The sequence below is a fragment of the Anser brachyrhynchus genome (genome assembly GCF_964034855.1).
Source record: "Anser brachyrhynchus genome assembly, chromosome: 11".
NCBI classification, from domain to species: domain Eukaryota; kingdom Metazoa; phylum Chordata; class Aves; order Anseriformes; family Anatidae; genus Anser; species Anser brachyrhynchus.
The window spans coordinates 20,977,362-21,000,905 of record NC_137706.1 but is presented as its reverse complement, the minus strand read 5'-3'; the positions used below and the strand labels follow the sequence as shown (position 1 = coordinate 21,000,905).

At 42.9% G+C, this 23,544-nt stretch overlaps 2 protein-coding genes across 6 annotated transcripts in view; one reads left to right on the top strand and one right to left on the bottom strand.

The window, feature by feature from the left end:
- The first annotated feature begins 63 nt into the window (after nucleotides 1-63).
- On the top strand, nucleotides 64-5,239 carry CALML4 (calmodulin like 4). Its single transcript, XM_080551563.1, has 5 exons — nucleotides 64-595; nucleotides 715-745; nucleotides 1,588-1,728; nucleotides 2,179-2,367; nucleotides 4,945-5,239. The coding sequence occupies exons 1-5, from the start codon at nucleotides 593-595 to the stop codon at nucleotides 5,040-5,042; spliced, it is 462 nt and encodes a 153-aa protein (XP_080407689.1). The 5' UTR covers nucleotides 64-592; the 3' UTR covers nucleotides 5,043-5,239.
- Nucleotides 5,240-6,171: 932 nt separating this feature from the next.
- PIAS1 (protein inhibitor of activated STAT 1) overlaps nucleotides 6,172-23,544 on the bottom strand; it is a 55,813-nt gene continuing 38,440 nt past the window's right edge. For 3 of the 5 annotated variants that reach the window (XM_080551549.1, XM_080551550.1, XM_080551548.1), the window contains exons 7-14: nucleotides 22,341-22,446; nucleotides 20,766-20,839; nucleotides 15,324-15,484; nucleotides 13,625-13,755; nucleotides 13,135-13,312; nucleotides 12,119-12,261; nucleotides 11,757-11,794; nucleotides 6,172-10,265 (exon numbers count right to left, since the gene is read on the bottom strand). In XM_080551549.1, the coding sequence (XP_080407675.1) occupies nucleotides 9,969-10,265; nucleotides 11,757-11,794; nucleotides 12,119-12,261; nucleotides 13,135-13,312; nucleotides 13,625-13,755; nucleotides 15,324-15,484; nucleotides 20,766-20,839; nucleotides 22,341-22,446 (1,128 nt within the window). In that variant the 3' untranslated portion in view covers nucleotides 6,172-9,968. The remainder of the gene's footprint in view (nucleotides 10,266-11,756; nucleotides 11,795-12,118; nucleotides 12,262-13,134; nucleotides 13,313-13,624; nucleotides 13,756-15,323; nucleotides 15,485-20,765; nucleotides 20,840-22,340; nucleotides 22,447-23,544) is intronic. The other 2 variants (XM_080551552.1, XM_080551551.1) reach the window with 1 other exon arrangement.

Sequence of the window (23,544 nt, the reverse complement as noted above, 5' to 3'; positions counted from 1 at the left end):
GACCCGTACCTCAGGGTGTAGCAGGCTGGGGCTGTGCTGGGAAGGATGCGGCCCGTGGAGCAGCGATGTTCGGGGTCCTGGAGCCCAGCCCTGGGCTGGCATTGCCGGTGGATCCGGCGAGGCAGAGCAGCGCCCAGCTGAGCTGCTGGCTCCGTTTTTATTATTTTGGGACAAAACATTGAGTTCTGCTCAGCATTTTTGTACATAATCCTTGCCTTTTAACGCCCTGAATGTCAACCAAGTGCCAGAAGCCTGGCACCAGAAGGGGCTGTAAGACACAGCGCAGCTACCCGGCCTAGGCCCCAGAAGCTGGAGGTTGCTGCCTCCTCCCCAAAAAAAGGTTTAAAACCCAACCACCTCCTGCAGCCCCCCGCTCTGTTTCAGCATCCAGGCACGGATCCTCCTCGCCCAGCTCCGTCTAACAGCTCAGGGCCCCGCGGCCTGCAGGGATCAGGCCCGGTAGCCATGGCAGCGGGGTATTTATTACAGCCCTGCCTCGCCACACAGGGCTGGCGGACTTTAGCCCTTCTCCACACCGAACGCAGCAGCCGCCCGTCCCCACAGCCTGAAACACACGGAAGGCCCCAAAGCAATGGTGAGCGAGGGTTTGGGCTGATACAAAGCGCACCCCCCGTGCCCCCCCTTCCAGATTTTAAAGTTGTGTTGCTGTTCTCTCCTTCTCCCCCCCCCCTGCCCCCCCCTTTCTCGCTGCAGGCAAAATTTCTGTCGCAGGATCAAATTAACGGTAAGTACTTCTTTTTTTTTCCCCACCTACAATCATTTCACCTCCGATCAGAGCAAAGGGGGGCAAGGGGACAAACCCCCCTCGCTGCCAGCCCGGGGCAGCGGGGGCTCGGGGCGAGAAATCGGGGCTGGCTTTTGGGGAAGGGGCCCCTGCCTTTAGCAGGAAGAGTTTGCTACAAGAAACACGGAAGAGAGCTGGAGTAAGAGTATTATTGCAAAGCCGTTAAGCTGCAGTGCTCTGTGGCTCAGCAGCGCGGGAGGGGGCAGCCGGGGCCACGGCCCCCCACGGGCACCCAGCACCCACACAGGCACCCAGCACCCACGGGCACCCACAGCACGAAGGGCAGGGAGGATGGAAGAGGCTGGTTTGGGGTCTCCCAGCTGCTCTGCAACCCCCGCTGTGCTTTGCGTTATCCCTTCCTTCATCTGCCATTTTAAGATCCAGCTGTCCACCTGCGGGGCGATGCCGGCAGGGACCGAACCATGCCTCCAGCACCCCCTCCTGCCCCCAGGAACGGGGAGAAAAGCGCTTTCTGATGGTCCTTAACTCGGTTGCAGACCAGGCTCCACTTTCAGACTTCCCTCATTAGACCGAAGGACCCTAATCAGCTCAGTTAGTTGTAAGCCTGGACTTTTAATTACCCTTGGCACTTTATTCCGGGTCCTTCCCCCCCCCCTCCTCTCCAATCCCCCCCATCCAGTACCTCTGTGAAAGAAGACACCGGAGGCAGACACAATATCCCCGCTGGAACCCGACCAACGCCGCCCCGCAGGCGGCAGGACCACGGCTGCAGCTCGAGGTAACCTTACATGACATAACGGAGAGTTTTGGTTTTTAATTAGAGTTCAAGGAATGCTTCTCCCTGTACGACAAGAAACAAAAAGGCAAGATCAAAGCCAGCGACCTGATGGCCGTGATGCGGTGCCTGGGAGCCAGCCCGACGCCAGGGGAGGTGCAGAGGCACCTTCACCTGCACAAGATCGGTGAGTCCGGGGCAGCCGAGGGAACCGAGCTGGGCTACGGCCAGAAAAAATTGATGAGCACATTGAAGTTAAGCTATCTGGTCCTGGCAGAGTTTTTGCTTTGTTGTGGGTTTTTTTTTTGGTGTTAAAACTCAGTGTTTCAGTACTCAGGAGACAATGTGCAAGGAAGAGGAGGCTGGCTGCAGGCCGGGCACTTTCCTGCTCCGGGGTGAAGCAGCCCAGGCCCTGCAGCACAGCCAGGAGCAGTCACCAAAGCCCAGCCCCAAGGCACTGCTGGCAAACGGAGCCAGCACAGCCACAGATCGAAGCAGTGCCATTAAAAAAGCTTCCGGAGCAGGGGAGGCATCCTGCGGCTGCTTCGGGAAACTGGGGAGGACACAGGAGGGGTTAGGGCTGGATGGGGACTACAGCACCGAGCCCCTCATAAAGAATGTGCTCTTGTTCTTCCAGAGCGAAATGCAGAACTGGACTTCTCCACTTTCCTGAATATAATGTACAGGCAAACGAAGCAGGAGGAGCCCGAGAAGGAAATCATCACAGCCTTGTCCATGATAGACAGGCAGAAGAGAGGGTTCATCACCGTCTCGGAGCTGAGGGCCAAGCTGACAAACTTGGGAGAAAAACTCTCCGAGGAAGAAGGTATTTCACCACACAGAGACGTAGTCTGTGGTAGCGTGTGCTCCTGAGCTTCTGGTCCCTTCCTCCCTGCTCTCCCGCTGCAGCCGAGGCAGGGCCAGAAGCTTCCAGCTGGGAGCACAGGAGCAGCGCCTGCCAGCGAGGTGGGTGCTGAGCACCCTCGGCAGGGCAGGGCTCAGGGAATTGCCCGATTCCCCCGAGAGCACTGCCATGGCAAGTGCAAATCGTAAGAGAGAAGGACATTTTAATTAAGATTCTTAAAAAAAAAAAAGTAAAAATAGTCCTGCCTGTCTGAAAGCTGCTCCCCTCTGCCGAAGGTGGGGCACCAGAAACCCCTATCAGCGGTTTGAGGCAGGCAAGGGGGAGTTTTACCAAGGTTCTGGGGTTTGTGTAGGCCCTGTCTGGCTCCTTGAGGGCCTTCCTTATGGTGAAGGAGAGTTGGATTTCATCAGGACAAGGTTTGCCCGTCCTGGTGCACTCATCAGCTGAGCCAGCCTTACGGGTGATGTGCCAGCAAGGCACGTCGTTGAGCATTTTCCTCAATTGTTTAACTGGAATAATAGTTTATGCAGCTATTTACATCTGAAAACACTTTCGGAGCTATTATGAGAGCTGAACAAACAGTGAAGACACGGAGACATTAACCCTAATTAAAGGCATCCCAGCAAGAACCACTATTACACAGAGAAGCTTCGGGAGGCGCGGGGGGATTTCCCATTACTTTGGGAGTAAATGTGCAGAAATGTGCAGCCCATCCGCCAGCTCCTAACAAAGCACCATGGATCCTACGTAGCAAGCGATGCTTCTTCTCAACAAGAAATTCCCCCTTTGGCTTGACACGCTGAACTCCAGCTTGCTAAGCTGCTATAAATATTTGATGCCAGAGCAGACTCAATTTCATTAGCATCTGCGGCTGTTCAGTAACTACTGGCACATACCTTCATTTACAGCGCTTCCAGAAAAGCTTGCGCTTCGTTTTCATTTAATGTACTCTTACCAAATGAGAACTGACACGTTTTTCTTCTGTGTTATTTTTAAGTGTTCTGGGAATAATTATTTTTGAATTTATGCCATTAGAAGCATTCTATTACCATCAGGATATTCTCTTTGAGAGAAGGATTAGATCTCCTGGAAGCAAGGGATCGTTCCTCACCTTCCGTGTCTGCAGCTCCCCGTAGCTCCTTGCTGGCCCAGTGCTGAACGAGTTCGTCCCTCATTCATACACTGATACCCGGCTGCAAACAGCGGGGCAGAGCAGCATCTCAGCCCACACCGCTCCGGACAGCAGGCACAAAACTCCGGACAGCAGGCACAAAAAATGCAGTGCTGCTCGCAGACCTCCCACAGCTGCTTACAGTAAGACATGTGGCTCCAGCCTGCCCGGGCAGGAGACCCAGCAAGGACTGAATTACCACGTAGCCACTTCAGACCCATCTGTTCTGACGGTCCATCAACAGGCTCTAGACACCCAGAGGTGTCCTGCTGATGGAATATCAAGCAATGAACGCAGGTGCCCAAGCCACCTGCTTCTCCTCCCGCAGACCGCCTGCCCCACGCTCTTAGTGTCCCATCACGGCACCGCTCTACACTGCTGGCACAAAGACCAGCAACACACTTGAGCAAGGAGACATGGCTCAACATCAGCATCATGGGACCAAAACCCTCTCCTGGGCTGCATTAGGTACCTTATCAAAGGAAGCTGTTGCCCAAAACCTTATCAAATAAAAGCTGCCGGGGTTCTCTTACATCTCTTTTAGTGCTATATGGTACAGGTAAAGCAAAGCGAGGGAACTCACCTCCTCTCCCATCACCCAAAGGAAGGAATACAGCATCTAACCCCCAGCAGCAGCTTCATCCAGCGACATTTACTATTTTTCTATGCATAATTTCTCATGTGCTTCTTATTTTACTGACGTTTACTATTTTACGGGAAAATACCTCTTAGTGGTTTAGTTGTTGCAGAAAGGAACATTTTAAGTCCAATAACTGACATCACCGCCAAGGCATTCCCAATGCCAGCCCAAGAAGCATCGCTGCTGCCAGGCGGTGACCGCAGTTACCGCTTCTCCAGGAATAGGTTTCAGCTGGAGCCACAGCCAAGAAGGGATGCTTTGCTTTCAGACACAAAGCTGATATTAGAAGTGGCACACAGTCTACTTAAAGTCGGGCATATAATCTGCATAAGCACTTAGTTCAGCTAAATTGAATAGGAACAATTTTGTTATTCAAACCCAACGACCCAACCTACCAAGAGTGGTTATAAACTGATTTGGATTAAATCTGTGAATCTTTTCCATGGGGAAGTCTCAGGAACTTATCTTCAGCTGGCGTGACCCAGCAAGAACTTCATTACCGGCACCACACTTCACAGGAACTCAGAGATGAAAATGTCTGCTCCAAAGTTTTATTAAAAAGTTGCACACTGACACCAAAATCAAAGTGCAATTCTAGTTTAAAACTGGCTGGCGCCTCCAAGTGATCCTGGAAACCACCACTTTGAAAACCCAAATCACTCGTATCGCAACAACTCTCCTATATACCAAATCTGATCTTTGTATTTTCTTTTGTGCTTTCTTTCAGTTGATGATCTGCTAAAAGAGGCTAAAATTGGACCAAATGGAACAATAAAATACGAAGAATTTGCCCACACCATTTGTATTCCTACAGTCGACTACTGAAATTCAGAAGAGATTTGATAAGGGCAGGACATGAAACTATTTTTTTTTCCTCCTTACTGTTTGGACTCGGGAATCATTTGCCTTTAAGAACCCCTGTTCTGCCTTGATGATTGCACTTACACAGGTTCCCACCCCATTTCCAGAGAAACGCTGCTGCAAAGTGTGAGCTGATATTTAAATAAACTGGATGTAACATTCCCTTGTGTCAAATGTGTCACGCTGAAAAAACAACTCTAATTTCAAAAAGCGCACTTAGCTCCACGGCTCGCGGCGTGCCGTATGGTTTAGGGTTCACGTCCTCCTGCGGCTGCACTCCGAGGAGTCAGCAACACCCGTGGCTGTTTGCTGTCCCCACACACCCCGGTACCGCTTTGTGTAGGAACAGATTCCTCAGGAGGCGCAGTTATGTCGCACGGGGACGTTTAGTACAAACGCTGCAAGCAGCTCAACACTGATTACGTTCCAGAGAAGCAGGACACAGAGAAACAGAGACAGGACTCCCTAGAAAAGGAGCAGGTTCCAGCTAACAGCAGGGACACTGTTTCCCTGTAACTGTCCCCTGCTATGCCCTGTTCATCTCGAAGACGCTTGGCCAAAACCTCACCTACCTTGGTGCAGGGCCTCTGGGCACCCCGAGGCCGCCCGCAGGCTGCAGCCTCCTGCCCGCCGGAGCTGCTCCAGAGCTTCGGTGCTTCGTACCAGGGCAAGGGAGCAAGAAAAGATCCAACACCACACTTAATTCTCCCCTACTGACCAGAACAGCTGATTAACAAATCTGTTCAGCTGCAGACAAAATAAATGCTCGGATGTCGCGGGGACTGATCAGCTCAGCATCACTTGGGATCACCCCAGAACACACCTGTATCATAGCAGGCTGGTACTGCCCTCTCTGGCTGGGTGAACGCTACCCAAATAAAAGCAGAGAAGCTAGCAAAAGGGAACCGCACTTCACACGTACTCACAAAACAAAGCAGCATTGTCAGAGCTTGGAGAGTCAAGCCTGAACCACTCCATGCCACAAAACATTTCCAAGCAAAGCATTCCTGCTCAAGAGGGTCCTCTGTAACTCTGAGTTCACAGAAAGCACCCTGCAACCCCCCCCCCCCTTTTTTTTTTAGTAAACACAACATAGCTGAATGCTTTTTATTACATCTAAAGATTTCTACATAAACAGGTAACATTCAATAGGTAAACCATTTTTTCCAATGCATATAATAAATATTTTCACTTGGTACTTTTATACAAACTGACATTGGTCTACTATACATTTTTAAAAGCCATTTACTGGTTTGGCATGCCGTATGGAAACTAAGAGAAAGTTTTAAGGCAATGAATGACAGATTTAAATTCATGGAATTAATGGTAATTTTAATATTCTGCTTATATACATTTTTCCCTTTGTTAATTAAAACAATTAACAGCAGCACTTTCGGGGACCACCAGCAATTTTCCCTTGTTAGAAATCTAAGCTCTGTTTAAAAAAAAAAAAGAAAAAACAGTTACACTGACGAAAAAAACCCTTTCTGAAAATATTTAAAGTGTGCTTAAAACCCTGAAATGTTGAACTGCAGCAAAGAATTAACTTCTGACTCGTTCTCCCCTCCCAGTCCTTAGCTCCAGGACAGTCCAAGGCAAACCTATCAGCCAGCCCGTCCTTGGAAGGCTTACTGAATCCTTGCCACGGAGAGGGATGGGCAAGCCTGGAATCGCTATCTCGCCTGTAACTGTGGAAGGACCACGGTGCTTTTAACACACGCTCTAGGTTATAGTTCGGTACGTTCCGTATGTTCTTCTTTCAAAAGATGCACCAATAACGCCCACGAGAGTGATTCAAAGCTGCTTCCACCCTGCTCTTCGAAGAGCAGCATTTCCCCACGCCATGCGTAGATGTACCTACACACATCACGCAGACGCGTGCACACCCCAAACCCCTCCAGGGAAGAATTTGAGGACACGAAGCCACCAGTCCAAGGATTACAGAAGCTTTGGAAGCTACAGCGAAGCGAGCAGTACCGCAAGCCAGGCACGTGCTGGGTCACCTTACTGCACCTTCAGTTACTGCAAACTAACGGGGATTAACTTCTGGAGATACATTTGCAGGGAACTTCGAGAACTCAGACTGAGACTTCTACCAAGTAATGTTAACTGTGGTCAGAGGCACAGAGAATTATCAACTATAAAGAACACCCTAGCGTGAAATAGGAAAACTCACAAAGCATATGGGATTAATACCACAAAGGAGGCCTTGAGAACACTTCTCCCCCTTCTTTGTAGAGCAATGAGGTTAGGAAATGAGTTAGCAGAGAACTGAGCGGCCTTCCTTCCCTTCAGGGGAACTTGTGAGGAAGCGGAAGACATCATCAGTTGACCTCACTTTCCAAAAACTAACACAGGCATAAAGGTGCCAGATTCTGTGTTGCCATACACTTGCCACCATTAATTTTATATGTGAATTAACAAGATTTTAATACCATCGTCAGAACTGACGCAAGCTGATTTTCAGCTCACCTCGAACAATACAGTCAATGGAAACGTTGTGCAATCATCGGCAAAAGCTCTCCAGAATTTCTCTTAGGTGCTCCAGCAGCTGGGGACACGCACGCTCCCAGCTACACGGATGGCAGTCGGGAAGGACCAGAGTTACCCCAGATTTACAAAAGGTATCACAGCAAAGCATATGCTCTGAAGTTACCGGGTTAGTATTCATGACTAAAATGTATGAGACATATTCCTAATGTAGGTTTAATCACTTCAAAATCAGACTGAGTTTAAAAAATAAGTATTTCCCATTTTCTATCCTTTTATTTATTTTTTAACTGACATTTAATAAATTATAAAACTGGTGTATGGTGAAATATATATATATATATATATCAGCCAGATATGTATGAAATACACATGCATGGGAAAAACTATTTAACTCACTTTTAACTCACACACACAGATCTATAAATACATATATACACACACATATACATATAAACACGAACATTTGTTTTCAAAATTCAAGTCAACTATTTAGTGGCAGAGGGATGCTGTAAAAACACTAAAAACAATTTTGATGCCACATAATCATGTGAACCTTTCAAATAACCATACAACTGATCATACAGCAATACCTAATGCTACTTGGATTAAAGTTTTTTTTCTTTTTTTTTCTTTTTTTTTTCTTTTTTTTTTCTTTTTTAAGTAATGCAAGATTTTGAGACAACTTCATAGGCAAAAGGTGGCCCTTGTCAATGCTCAAAGCAACTAGCTGCAATCAACAGCTTTGGACATTAAAAATTCAGACAATCTGCTATTTTTAGTATTCCTTACTCTCTTTCCTGATAAATTTGTTACCTGCACTTTCAACCAGTTAAAAAAATATTTTTCACACCAGAGGAAATATTTACTCTCTCTGACGTGGACTTTGGGACGCAAGAGAATCACCTCCTTCCCTCCCCCCACTCTTACTTTAAAGAATCTCCTGAAAAACTGCATTCCAGCTATTTACACGTTTCTCTCTGTAACAAGAATGGATCAGCCCAAATGATCCACCAGTTCTTAAAAAAAGATTTTCCTATGTCATGCACAACCTAAAAAAAAAACAGAAAAGAAACCAGGAAGTAAGTGTGGCTCAAAAGTTCAACATAAACATACTGAAAAACTGGGAATTCAGTAATTGCAAGTCCAAAAAGAGAAAACTGAATATGAAACCCACTACCCTAAGAGACTTCAATAGGTAGAGATTCATTTAAGTGCAGGGTAGGGCATTTGGGATTGGTTTTTGGTTTAACAGACTCGCATTGAACATTTAATATCAACGTAATTTTGATGAATGTGAAATCAAGAGACAGTGTACCAGAACCATTACCAGCTGCACAAACCATGCAATAGTGCATTGGTATTTGTATTTTCTTCCTTTTGTTGAAAAGTTCACTTCTAAGCAGAAATTTGATCTACGGCAGCTAAAAGTAGGTTTTCCCAGACAGAACGAGATAGGCCTCGGTTCAGTAGGCCACTTATACACGCATGGCTAACTTTAAAGCACAAGCAGTTCCACGAAGTTAAAACTGACACATGCTTAATATTTCGATTAGAATTTTAAGTTATTTTAAAAGGATTTCATAGTAAGTTATTAGAAACAAAAACCTACAGTCAAATATGTCAATGCTTTTATTCGGGGCTAGATTCTATAAAAAATTCTGTCTTGTCCCACGTAAGCACAGCCAAATAATTTCTCAGCCTAGAATTTTATTGAGTCTGGCCCTCAAGGATAATTGGTGCACTAATGAGCTTGCAACATGCTTGATTAAAGCACGGAGTTCCAAAAAAATGTCATCTGAACAGAGGGTCACATAGAACCAGAAGTGACAAAACACAGTCCTGAAAGGCTATGTCCTGCAAACAGAGGGAATGGTATGGAACAGTCTGGGTAGGGTTTATTCCACTTCAAGCATAATAAAATCTGCACTAAAAATGAGATGGGGGAATTAGATTCCACCACCATATATAAATGTCTCTAAGAGGCAAAAAAAAAAATCCTCCTACAAGTTTGAACTTCAAAAGTTCAGTTCCTTTCCCATTTATGTTACTGTGAAGAAAAATAATGCCATTTGTGTCCAAACTAAGGGGAAAAAAAAAGTAACTCACATGACAAATGCACAGGTGTAAAATCTTCAGCATCCATAAAATTGAACTGAAGTTCCTTGTTTTTGTTTTTTTTTTTTTTTGTTTGTTTTTGTTTTTTTTTTTTTTTTTTTGTTATTTTTACCAGTGAGGCCATTTTAGGTTTATATACAAAAGTAAAACTGAAAATATAGTTTTGTTCTCTGTACATGTAAATTTTTTTCCCTAAAAAAGGAAAAAAACTTGTCTATGTTTCTAACATAAAGTAAAATCAAGCACAAAGACTTCCTCTAACAAGTTCATTTGCTCCAAAAATCAGTCCAATGAAATAATGTCTGGTATGATACCAAAGATGGACGCCGTGTCCGTGCTGCTCCTACTTGCAACTGGATGACCATGACTCTCTCGCAGGCTGTTGGAGGAAACAAGACTGCTGTTACTGCCACTATTGCTACCATTTGTGGCTGGCAGAGAACTGCTTCCTCCTGCATTTAGCTGATCGAGAAACATCTGAGATGAAGTATATGGGAAAAAACGAGAGTGTAAGAGTTCTTGATCATCTGATGCGGAAACTGCCGCAGCTGCAGCAGCAAGAAGGGATGTGTTGTAATGCTGGGGGGGAAAAACAACATTTTCAAGTTACATTTCAGACACCACAGTTTTGATTCAGACCAGCACAAGAGAATACACGTGTAAGCTACAGCTCTGACAGCTTCTGGATTTCACACCAGCTCGTCTACTCAACCTTTCTGTAAGGTAAGTGGGCCGACACAGTGAACTTTTACCTCTGTAGCCCCTGATTTCAGAAGCCAAAAGAAATTGGAAATACTGGCATTAGTAAGAATAATCACTAGAAAGGTAACAGTATTGTAAGACACCCAAACAGAAGTTGTAAGCAGCAGCACTCTTTTACCTCTTCATAAAATTTCTTGTTGGAAAAAATCCCCAAAATTCAAAGAATCATTTTGCCATCCCTCTCCTCCACTCAGAAGTCACCAAGCACAGCTGGTGAAACTGTGTGCTAATCACTGCTGGGGGAGGAAAGCATACTTCTGTGAAAAATACATTTAGAAATAGCACGTTTAGCCCCATTAGAAGGCAGCAAGGGCTGTCTGAAGTTAAACTCTTTGACAGGCAGCCCCCAAAACACAAGAACTTCAGCTATCAAGAATCAGATTTTAAATGCAATCTACCTGTAAGGTAATTTTGCCTTTGATATTTCTCCCCACTATGATGGAACATCAAGCAGGCTATTCAGCCTTGTTCCCTGACACTCGTGCACTGGTATAGTTATGCCAGACTTCTGGAGTACTCATTTCAGAGTAATTCTCATGTTTGTGTTTTTACTGAATATCAAGATAGCTTTTCTGAATTTAAGTTCTACTACACAGGCTCTGGTCCTAATTAGTTACGTTATGGAAGTATCCCTTCTACATTTAATAGAATTCTCCTACCTGAGATTGCAAAACAGGCACAAAGGGACAAAATGGAAGGTGAACTACCCCAGGCCCCCTCTCTTCTTGAAGGCACAGGAGAAAAGCAACCAAAGGAGAGAGCTTGCCAACCCACACTCCCTTTGAGAATGATCCGTTTAGTACCCAAAACTGGAGGAGACAGCACCAATCTAGCCTGTTTCAGTAAGCACTTACAAAAAAATGGCAGTGTGAACAGGCAAATGACCTCAGAAAAAACAGAGCTGCCCTGACTCTCAGAATTGTGTGGAGGACTGTCAAGAGTCCCAGTGGTGGGGCCCAGCATAGTCAAGCACCAAAAGGCCAGATGTAAGGTCTGAAAAACTCAGGAGGTGGCTGGTGTATTGTAGAACGATCCTCAGCCATGGCTGAAGGCCCAGCTGCAGATGACTAGCTTAAAACCCTTGAGAAGTCAAGTGTTCATCTGTTTTATGCCTTATCCTACACCCACAGGGTGGCAATGCTTATGTTTGCTTACAGTTTCTCTGTATATGAGAAAGCTGCAGCCTGCCTGCACTCACACCTGCATCATAAGTCTGCTCCTTCCTCGCCTATACACTCATGCCAGCAAGCCCTTCTCAGAAAAGTCAGAAAAGAAATCTGCCGTATGACTTGATTCTCCTCAACTTACCTGATTGTCTCCTGACAGGAAAGGGAAGAAATCTAAACCTGTAAAGAGCCAAAGAAAAAAAGTTCAGCGTCTCAAAACAAGCACCTCCCATTTTTTTTCCACCCTATTTTCAAATGAAATAAATTTAATCAGCATAAAACTGGTGACACTTCTTGCAACCTCTGGTAATGAAGAGAGTCTGAAGTCAGGCTTTTAAAACCTTGAGACACTAACCTGAACTTACTTTCTTTTAAAATATCATTTCATCTTCTGTGGGTGTAAAATAATATTTTGTAGTACTGGATTGTAAAATGACTGTTTAAATCCTTTTGCAATAGTATTGCTTAGAGAGCTGTATTTACAGCTGTGAGCAATCAGCTTACCTTGCAAGTCATAAGGCATAGGTGTCATATGGAATGGATGCCTGTAGTCTTGGATAAGCGATGTATTGATGTAACTGGTGTCAACAGCTGGAAGGCTTGGTGTTCTTGACACAGGAGATGCTTGATGTGGTAAGTTTAAAATGCTGGAAGAAACACGGGATTGTTATGAGCGTAAAACGTAGTCTTGACTTTAAGGCTAAAAGTGCAGCATTTGAAAATTTCTATTGCTGTCCCATGCAGGCTGTACCTATTCTCAAATTTAACACAAAGTCAACTTTTCAATACACATAATGAACATTGTGAGAGATGCGCAACAACTCCCCTACTGAATCTCAAAGCTTCACTAGAAAGTAACAAGATGCTGCTCCAGCACTTCAATGAGTCTGCACAATCCCTTAGATTCAGCCTCAATTTTCATCCCTACATGTTTGTGTAAACAGGGTGCTATTAACAGCTTGGCTACTTAGGTACAATCAGGTTATTCCAGCATTCTTTATCACTATACTACTGGTAGTAATCACTGGCAAAACCTGCACACTCCCATACCACACCCAAGGTCGTTTCTCATTGCTCTCTCCAAATGTGCTGCTTTTTTTTCCTCCATAGAACAAAACCACTTTCAAACCCACAAAAACATACTTCTAAGCCACCTCTTGCATGGTTTTATACTCATTTGCACAAATGCAATTAAAAACCTGTACTGTTACACACCTAACAACTCAGTTACTTTTGCACAACTATAGAAATTTGTATATATTTAACTTTTTGTGCTGTATATCCCTTATATATGTAATATTTTATGTATGATACCTTCTGTTATGTACAACACATGTAACATTGTTATACTGCAATCTTTTCAGGCTTTCCGAGAAGAGGCTGAATTCCTTTGCTATGAACTTCTAACTTAGGATATAATCTGAATGCGGAACTTTCTAGATACATTTTCTCTTGGAATTCATCAGTATTTCCATTGTGAAAATGTTCTCTCTGCATTGGTCTGCATACTTAATTCTCACCCCTTATTATTCAACGGTGATGCTGGAGATATGGAAGGACAGCTTCTCTTCGCAGATGGTTCTTCCTCTTCTTCATCTGATGAGCTATCAATGGTTAAATCGATCACTTCTACTTTCTTATTTTTATTTGATTGTTGGTGAGAAGACACCTGATGTTCCAAGGAAGAGCTTATGCATCCTACACAAAGTCAATCAACAATATAAGCTTTAGCTTACAACAACCCTACAATCATCATAACGTCACAATTATTATATGCTCTCATACACAAAGCTTATAACTTGGAATAGAAAACAATATTATGTAATATTGCTTATACCTTAAAATAACATCAGCCCTAAACAGGTATATTCAAGTAATCTTTCCCACAAATGTTTATGAAAAGCTACAACATACAAAAATAAGCACCTTGTATCAAAGTTAAAGGAATACCAGCAACTGCGCAGTTCAACAGTATGACATTCAGTCCGTATGTCCCAAAACATGACTTACCATCAACTCCATTGTAAGATGTAGTTACTTCCTGCACCTCCTTCTTCGATCTCATAGGAGCCCACGATCCATCCTCCTTAAATTGAATTTCATCACAGTCTGTACAATACTTCAGGATTTCCATGAACAACCTGTCGATCAAAAACTTTTAATATTAGTCCTCAGAAAGAGCTTAGCTCATTTCTAATTCAGTAAATTCAGTATCTTTATTATTAGCATAAGTTTGAATAAGTTTTTGAAAAAAGACTTCAGAACTTTTGTTGTTCTAACCTTCCCTTATCTGATTCCTTGAGGAAAAGGAATTATTGAAAAATAAATAAATTTAAAATACAAATCTGCACATTCACTTAAGAGACTGGTGTAGGATCCTCCAGATCTCACAACACAGAACCCTCCGTTTCCCAACATGAAAGAAGAAGGAAAAATCTTAGTTACTCCTATTTATATTCAACAATATTTAACTGAGGAAGTAATTAAAGCAATCCCTACAGCTGAATATTTCAAGGCTAGTTATTTCCTATTTTTCCTTTTTAAGTGAAAACTTCCTAACAAAGTCTGAGCATGGGAATCTAAACTCAGACTCTTCTCCTAGCTGTGCCTCCTAAAACGTCTAGGATCCTGGCACAACATCACTCCCAGAGGGAATTCCAGCTTTTGACCAACACTATTCATGTGGTTCTTGCCTAGCAAAGAGTGTTGCTTTAATTAGTGAGAAAGTTTGCTTTTTCCCAGATTAAAAGATTTTCTAGAAAGAACTTTCTCTCTGGGATGCTGCTGCTATGTCACCTAAACTTCACCATCCACACTGGGCAACACGAGAAGAAGTAAGGATGATACACTGTTTTAATTGTTTACTGTTAGCCCTTATTGGTATAGGCTGTAAAGCTAGAAGAAGGAACCCCACAGTTCCTCGATCCAAAGCAGAGGACATGTAAGTCCAGGGCTCCCTGAATCTAAAGCAGCCTGTGGAAGCCTTAAGTGTCTCCAAAAAGGCTGGCAGGTGGTTTTCCGTTTTTTTCCTTCTCCATAAAACATTCATAGATAGTTCTCCAAGAAACTCTACTTGTTCTCCTCCTTTATCACACTGTGGAAAGAAGGCTCCTGTCTAAGGAATCAAACTGCAAACTCAGGAATTTGTATCTAGCATTTCCTCATGAAGACCAATACTTGCATTCCTAGTGTTCTGCAGGTAGCCAGTACCAGGGAATCAATCTCTGTCACTTTCTCTATAGCAACCCCTCAAGTGTGAAATCGTATGTACATCCTGGGGGCAAGGTGGCAGTATCAATTTGATCTAACATGAATGTCTTATCAATTGTCAGATCTGTGCAGTTGCCCCACTTAAAAAAAGAAAAAAATGGAGTGTGGTGTTTTCACCCAAAAATCCAGAAATACGGAATATTAAAAAGAATAACCGTCCTTTAGGCACAATAGCTCAAAAAAGATCTACCTGGGACTAAAAAGAACATCTTTCGTTACTATTACTTGTAACAGTCTGATCACCACAACCCTTCCAGAATACTGAATGAAGATGCAACTCGTTAGTAGTTCTTAACAGCAGGGAAATTAAAAGACGAGGTAGCGTAAAACAGCTCATAGCCAGATAACCAAGACTGCAGAGCAATGCATTCTGTACTGCACAAATGCAGGAACACAACGTGTAAATTATACCCCTTGTTTTGGTTTAAGCTGTACTTACCCATCAATAATGAGATGTTCATAGGGAGCCTTCTTGTCACAGACAGGGCAAACCCAAGTTGGTTTCTTTTCGTTCATTTGAATATACAGAGTGGCATCAAAACATTGCAGGTGCGAACAAGTCAAGGCCCTACATGGTATAGTTAGCCGCATTTTGCCAAGCTTTAAGAGAAAAAAAACAAGATTGAATCACTTTGTCATTAAGTTAACAAGCAGGGATTTTCTGTCTTCTCTCTGAAAAGATACAGGGACAGGATGAATTCTACTTGAGTAAGAACTCTCACAAATTTAAGTTTCACTTAAAACACGTGCCGTAATACATTACTCCTTCCTCACTTGTAGGTTTGATCGTCAACACAAATGTTACTAAAAATCAATTTTTCAACTACATTTGATCAAGGAAACTGAGGACTACATCCTCTATATTCCCCTCATCAACATGCAGAGCCCACCAACCACCTGTAGCATACCAGTGTCCCGGACAAACCACAAGAAAATAGTTCTCCACGATCATTAGGGTTTTAAAATTTGGGAACGTGGGTCAGTCCTCGCCTATTCACTCATAGCTGACAATTGACAGAGTGTGTATTCAAACTGCTGTCCACATTCTATCCATCAGGGCACTACTATAACTATTCAACTTTACACTCAGAAGCAAGCATACAGAAATGCATTTGCAGTGTTACAGCTCATTTCCTGATGCTTTTCTCTGCTATTTTCACTATCTTCTCCAAGGAACTGTCAGAAAGTGACTACTCTTGAAATAAGTCACACCTGTTAACTCTTAAGAAGCTATTTTATACATCTTCCCCTGTGATAAACACCATTGCTATGCATACACTTGAGTTACCCTGAAATTCTGATGTATTTTACATCAGAAAAAAACAGTTGACTATCCCCTATCACACATCGTATCTTTTCAACTTTATAAAGTGTCTGCAAATGTTAGTGGAAGGTGACACAGGAGAAAACAAGTTCCAAAATAAGCTTTCAGATGGGGAGCACCCTTCCTTCATGTTTGTAGAAGACCAGGAGGGCAGCAGGGGTCTGCAGGCCAGCAGAGCTTCGCCAAGCTTACTACAGAAAGCCCAGCTGGGTGCTTACGCAGAGCAGACAAACACAAGCGCTACACACAGGAGGTGTCCAGACTAAATTTAAGACCAGGAATATCTCGACTTGGATTAGATAGATCAATGACAACCCAAACCATCAAACACTGACATGTGATTACAACAAATGCAAAACTGATTAGGCAGTGAAAGCCCTCTCTCATTAATCAGTTTTGTTTTTTTTTTTTTTTTTTAAAAAGTTTTTTCTTGTCCTCAAAAAACAAGCAGCTGTTTGCTGGTGAAGTGCTTAGGCTGCAGTTTAGGAAGGGCTTTAACTGACCTCACCGAAACTAAGAAGTAGAAACATCTAAACAGGACTTTTCCCTCTGTGGGGGAAAAACAAAACCAAAACCAAAAATGATTTATTAAGAATTATTTATACCAAGGATTTTGAAGTTATATATAATTGACCAAAATACACGATTACTTGATTTGAAAACCTTCAGCCAGTTCCAGCAGTAGCTAGAAGGAGGAAGTGTTTTTGGTTTGGCTTAAGCAAGCAATGTGGTCATGCATACTGATTACGAGCAATACAAGACGGATGCCACAGGATGGCACTCAATCTCAGAATATCAAAAAACTAAAAACAATATCAAGAACAAAGGCTCTCCTCACAGCCCGCTACTTCCTCCATGATGCACTTTTTTTTTTTTTGCATCTCCTGTAAGCAGAAATCCCTCCACCCTGTTCTCAGCAAATTCAGCTCAGTTACAAGATCTCGCTTATTTTTCTTCCCCCCTGGCTTTCAGTCACTGTCACAAAACTTGCCACCAGATGGGAGGGGAGCAGAGAACTCCCTGGGGAGTCTGCAGTAATGGTGCTGGAGAGCTCAGGCAGCAGGAGGTGCTGGATGTGCCATGTGGTTGGCACCCCCTCCCCCCAAATCCATGACCAAGCACATTATTTCCATCACATAATCAACCCCCAACAAAGCAAGGCCCCCTGATCCATGTCTGTTACGGATTCTCATCTCCCAGATGGCAGGTCAATGGCTCATTTGTCTTCCGGGCACAAAAAGAGTCTCCTAGCTCGGCAAGGAGCACGAGTAAGGGTAGCGGAGATAAAACTTGGATGCTTCTATGCGATGCAAAACAAAAACAAACAGGTCAAAAACACGTGCTGCAGGGAGAACAAATACTCCTAAGTAAATTAAAAAAAAGGCTGATTTAAACCAGAAAAAAAAAATCACAACCTTTTGGTACAAGAACTGTGCCTGTAACTTCCACGCAGCAGTTGGCTTTGACAGAAGCTGTACGCGCGCGGGTAGGAACAGCGCACACAGCGTTAACAAGCGATGCCTCCTTTCCCCATTTTTGGCACCGAACATCCCGGATCAGCTCTGCCACACTGGCCAAGCTGTGTCAGAACTGACAAAAAAAAGGTCATAAAAGAAAGGATGCATCCCAAGTTTTGAAAAACTCTTTCCCAATACTGTTATTGTTTGATCCCTGCCTCCCATCAGCCAAAGAAACACTGCATTATTTTTTTTTTCACTAGCTTGCAAAACATTGCTATCTCTTCATGTTAAAAAATGCACCCAGAACAGGAGTTAAGGATTTGTAAACAACGCTGCAAAACCTACAGTAAAATGCTAGATTTGGAATTTTTGTTCAGCTAAATATTTGGTCCTGCTGCAGAGCCTCAGGATTTATTTATTTTTATTCCAGGGGGGAAGGGGGGGAACATGAATCCAAGTGCCTTCCTGAAATGCAGATTCAGTCCAGCCTAGTTGCCTGCTGAATTTTAGATTCAGCCAGCAGTTAAGGGCAGCTTTTTCTCTGTGCTACATGGTCTCTGAGGGAGAGCAGGCCTCTGTGCTAAAAAAAGCTCAGCAGCAATCCAAAACACATTCGCAGGAAGCTGTCTCGCCCTGTGCTTTTTCTTAGGGCAAAATAAAGGTTATAAAATCTGAATCTGCCACCCCCACTTATCCAGATATCCAATTCCACTTATTTTGCTAGTACACGCATGTACATAACAGGACAGAATCACACCCATAATGAATGAGATACGAGGAACGGCATCTTCACATCAACAGACCTGAAGATGCATTAGATTTTTAGGTTTTGGTTCTGCTGTTGGAGACTAACACATATTCAACGCATACTTTCAAGGCATACGCTTTCCACTCGAGCATTAGAAAGCAAGCACAAAATACAGACAAAATTTCTGCCTGCGCCAAGTGATTACAAGTCAGCAGGTGAAAATATGGAGCTTGTAACAAAATCGCATTCAGACCTGAGGACAGTCTGAATCCTGCTAGCAATCCTTCTATTCACAGGACAGTTTGAAAGGCCCAGGCTCTGTCCCAAAGAGCTTTTGCAGTGATGGATTATTCCAAGAGCTACAGTGAGATCAAACAGCCCAGAATTCGGAACATGCTGGAAAAAAATCAAGCACGCACGTTTTGTAAACAGTATTAAAATGACAGAGACAAATATGTTGCCACAGACCGTCTTGTACGGCTATCAGATAAGAACTACATTTTAAAGAGGAAATACTGAAGAAGGCAGGACTTCTGATAAGCTACAGCCTAACGGTTGATTAGCATTTTGTTTTCATCCCTGACAAAACTGATAAAGAAGAGTAGAATCTGACACGTTTGTTTTTAGGATTGCAAGTTTACAAATACCTAATCTTGTATCTTCCTGCTTTAATATTAACTGATCTGAATCACAGTCAGCAAGAAGAAAGACGCATCTAGAAATCAAATGGACACAATTAGGGCAAACTGAAGTCAGTCAGAAAATTAAGACAGAACAGAAACCCAACTGCCTGAAGTGGAAGTTTTGACAAACCAAGTATGGCTGAAATAAAAAAAAAAAATTATTCCAGAAGATGCATGAAGATTAGGATAACGAGTTCATACGTAGGTACTTCTGAACTCTTAGAGTCATTTAATTCCTACTAATTGATCATTACTTTTGTCTGTATTCGAAACTAATAAAGTGGTCAAAACAGCATGCCTGAAGAATGACGTAAAAAGCAGCGGGGTTATCATTGGGATACTTCCTAGAATAACTAAGTACTGACTGCAAAATAAAAATTCAACTAAAGCGACTCAGCAAAACTGACTACCAGGTGTGGACCTGAAACACTTCAGCATTCCACATCTGCAGCAGTTTCGATGTGCTTCATAGGGTCATATGTTTCTAAGATTTCAAGTTATGAGGTTATAAGTTTACAGATCAGGATTTTATCTTAAAGGCAACTCCTAAATCTTGTAGAAAGACAGAACACCTTTGTAAGTAAACATATTACTTGCAGTTCTCCATATTAACATTGATGGTAAGTCTTAAGACTGACGATTGTGCAAATACCACACAAAGATGTACAATAATCTACTTTTTTTTTTTGAATAAAAAGTAACCACTGTGTTAAATGTGCCTTTAGATATAAAAGGTTTGCTTCGTAAAAAGTTTATCTTTACATTGTTAGAGTCTAAGCAGGTATTTAGTAACTTGAAAAATATTTTTTCTAAGAATAAATTAAGTCAACTTTCTTTAGATTTCAGAACTGAGAATTTCGTGTCAAGCTTGAGTGGATTGAGCCAAACCAGGAAACAGATGCATCCTTAATCTTGACGAGAGGTTAAAAAGTTATACTGCAATAAAGACAAGGTGTCAATCAACACAGAGAACAATTCAGTATTCTGAAGGTGCGTGATGTTTAAAACAAGAATAGCACCATGACCCAAAGCTTAAAAGAAAGTGCACATAGCATTAGTATTGTGCAGTTCAGCCAACGATAACAAACCCAGGTATGAACTACTGCTTATCCCTGCGTGTATTTGGTTAAACAATTAACAGGTCAAGAAACATTAAGCCTGCCACTTCCACATTCACTGGAATTAGACGCTCCCCCTTCAAAGCTGGGACAAATTTTGTTTGAACATCCTCTAGAACACTGCTTCATTTTTCACCTAAGATCATGAAATATTCTAAGTGTACACATGCATATAATCAACTTCAGCTAATAGATGCTCAACTCTGGCTGCAGACGCCATCTGAAGAGCGAAGAGCTCTTTTTAACAGACAGATTGACCTACCTTACCGCTGAGTGGTTTTATCACAACCAAGCACCAAGGACCCAAGCTGCACACTCACATGATCTAGTGATAGAGTTAAATGTATGCTTACATGTAATTTTGAATAGCATTTTCAAGTACAGGGAATGCTCATCTGGTCAGGGCCAAATCACATGCTTAAGTTCAGTACAGAATCCCATCCCCACAAAGTTAGTGCGCAAGCTAACCTCTACCAAACACTTGTCTGTGAACAGCTACTTTTTTCCTTTTAATCAGAACCAGTTCTGAAGGTATTAAAAACACTTACTGGACAAAGAAGAGAAACTCTTAAGCTTGTTGTTGCTATTTCGCTGTCAGGATCTGCAGTCAGTTTCTCTTTAACTGTTATTTGGAAGAAAAAAAGAGTTAACTTTATAGTGGATTAAAAAAAAAGATGACAAATAAAACAAATTTAAAACTCTGTGCTAAGCAATTTGCCATATCTACTGGAAGCAAAAAGCAGTAACTACTGTTTCAAACCTGCACAATGAATATGTAACTTAAGTAATCTTTACTGTCTGGAAAGATCATGAATGATAATTTAAGCTAAAAGCAGGAAAAGTTCATCTTAAACCAAGATCCCTAGAAAAAAAATATTTATACAGAGATGTGTCTTTCCATATATACACAAACATAGAGCTGGAAGTTACTTAAAATCCATCAACAAGATGAGCAACATTAACACTACTGCTAACTTCAAGAGCATTAAAAAAAAACATTGGTAATTCTAACGTGGACAAGCCTATGTAAACCTCTGAAATACTCATCAAGCAATCCTATGATTCAAGACTTAAGAGCAAATTGAGAAATAGAAAGTTACAGAAGTACTCTGACAAAATTTGTGTTTTAAATAACTGCAGTGAAATACTAACACTACAGAAGTCTTTCATCTCTACCCAGCCTCTATTTTTATCTATAAGGAGTGTTTTATAAGCAGCTTTTGTTTAAATGAACAAGTCACGGTTCCACATTCTTCCTGCTCTATGAACCGTACCTACACCCATTGTCCCCTTGTAGACAAAAAGCAGGAGCCACCTGGAAAAACTCTGGATTTTTGTGCATCATACTGGATTAGCACAAGCTAACGCCCAGTGCTATATACTGCTGGCTTTGTAGCACTGCATTTACTGGTGGGCTAATTTCTTCCCTCATGTGGAAGGCCCTGTGCTGTGCACAGCGCACATTATCTGAGCATCTCCCAACAGGGCATGAACGAGTCTGATCAACAGCTGCTGGAAGGTGTTGGTCTTTTCATCCCTTCCCTTGGAAAAAAAAGGTGTGTAGCAGATTCTGTTTGCATTTTTAATTTACCACTGTGTACTTGTCAGAGAAAACAACAAAGCAGCAAACCTCACACTAAATTTGGAAGGAGGGGAGTGGAGGGAGTACTGTGCCAGACTCTCTATCTCCAGGAGCCCACTCCAACAGTACTGTGCCAAAGGAACAGAAATCATGTTGACGACGACCTTCCCCCAGCCCTGCGGCATCAAGGCTCAGTATTTGCCATTTAGTTCAGCTTGCTCGAGGTACTGAATTACCAGTTAACTATGTAAATACAGTTGTTGTATTCTGAAGAAACAAAGCCAGCATGACTGAAGTGAAAGAGATTCTCTTGCATTTTTCCCTACACAGTGTCAACAGGGTTCCTGGACTGGCTCCTAGTACAAACAAAAGCCTCTGAGTCTTTGAATTGGAACTGAATACAAAGAACACCACTATCAGATTCTCGAAACTCAGAGAATTGTAGGAAGTCCAAACCTCCGTTAGTATTTCTATTTCTATTTCAAATCTCCGTTTACAAAAGCTATTTTTCCTTTTTAAACGAGAAGTACATCAGACATACTTAGTGCTCGAGAATGATCGGGGTTCCGTATTCCTTTTGCTCGCAACCTCTGCAGTAACACCGTAGAGGATAGCTGCTTTACAAGATAGACTGCCATGGAATAGTTCTGGAAAACAGAACAAAAAATCAAAGTAAAAACTGTTTTAATCAAGAGATAGCTTGCATCTCATGCAATGTTTATGCACTTTGTTACACGATGACAGGGCCCTGCAATTCTAAAGCAGCTAGAGAACATCAGAAGGCACTTTTCAAGCTAAACAAAACCCATGGTGCTGCAGGAAGCTTTCAGGGCTGCAGTTTTAGAGATGTAACAAGAGTGACTTCGGGCTTCACTGAGATTAGATTTAGCTGCAATACAAGCTATTCCTTCAGCTATCAAAAGAGCACTTAGGGCTCTTCTATAAGTCTTGCATCTAAATCAGGGCATGTAGCCTACAGCCCATTTTAAAAGGGTAATTTCACATAAATTATGTTAGGTGCTACAGCTGTGCAACACATCCAAGGGAAGCTGTCAGACCAAATATGATCAAAACTTTTTTTCTTTTTAAAAATAAAAGCTTATTTCTTTTTCAAAATAGGAAAAAAACAACAGTTGTGTCTCTCCAAAAGTAATAACTGAGATGCATCATCTGGAGCATCCCCTACTCGGTCTGGAAGCACTGTTCAACCTTCCTTTCCTATCTTCCTGCACTTACTGTCTGTGAAATGCTACGGCTACTTATGCTACGACTACTTCACTGCCGAAGCTCAGCTGCAGTAAGGCAGCAAGGGCTCAGGAGTTCCAGGGTGCCAAGGCATACTCTCAGGATCCAGCCAGGGGGGGCAGGAAATTGCCGCTCCCCACCGTCTGCCCTTCCCCTTTGGCAGGGGTTTGGGTACTTCCCCCTCCGAGCCAGCAGACCAGACCACACAAATGTTCCTTACTGGTGTCAGCAAAGCGCCGGAGATCTTCGCTTCTGCCACTCCAGAAGGCGATTTGGCTTGCAAGCAGGGCAGCTGCACGGCAAACACCTCCCCGCCAGCTCCCCCTTCGCTAGAGGGACAGGGCAGGCAGGAGCGGCACGGTGCTCCCTGCTGGCATCCCTAAGGGACCTCAGACCACCACCTAAGGCTTCTGAAGCTTTTATTTTTCTTGCAAGCTACTAACAGCAGGTAAGACCTTCTTTCTAAAAATGCAATATTGTACTATGCATTCAACAGCGAC

Bases quoted from the DNA above. Each gene is read 5' to 3' on its own strand.
- CALML4 (XM_080551563.1), top strand. The intron at 746-1,587 runs GTAAGTACTTCT...GTTTTTAATTAG, and splicing joins GTCGCAGGATCAAATTAACG to AGTTCAAGGAATGCTTCTCC. The intron at 2,368-4,944 runs GTATTTCACCAC...GCTTTCTTTCAG, and splicing joins AAAACTCTCCGAGGAAGAAG to TTGATGATCTGCTAAAAGAG.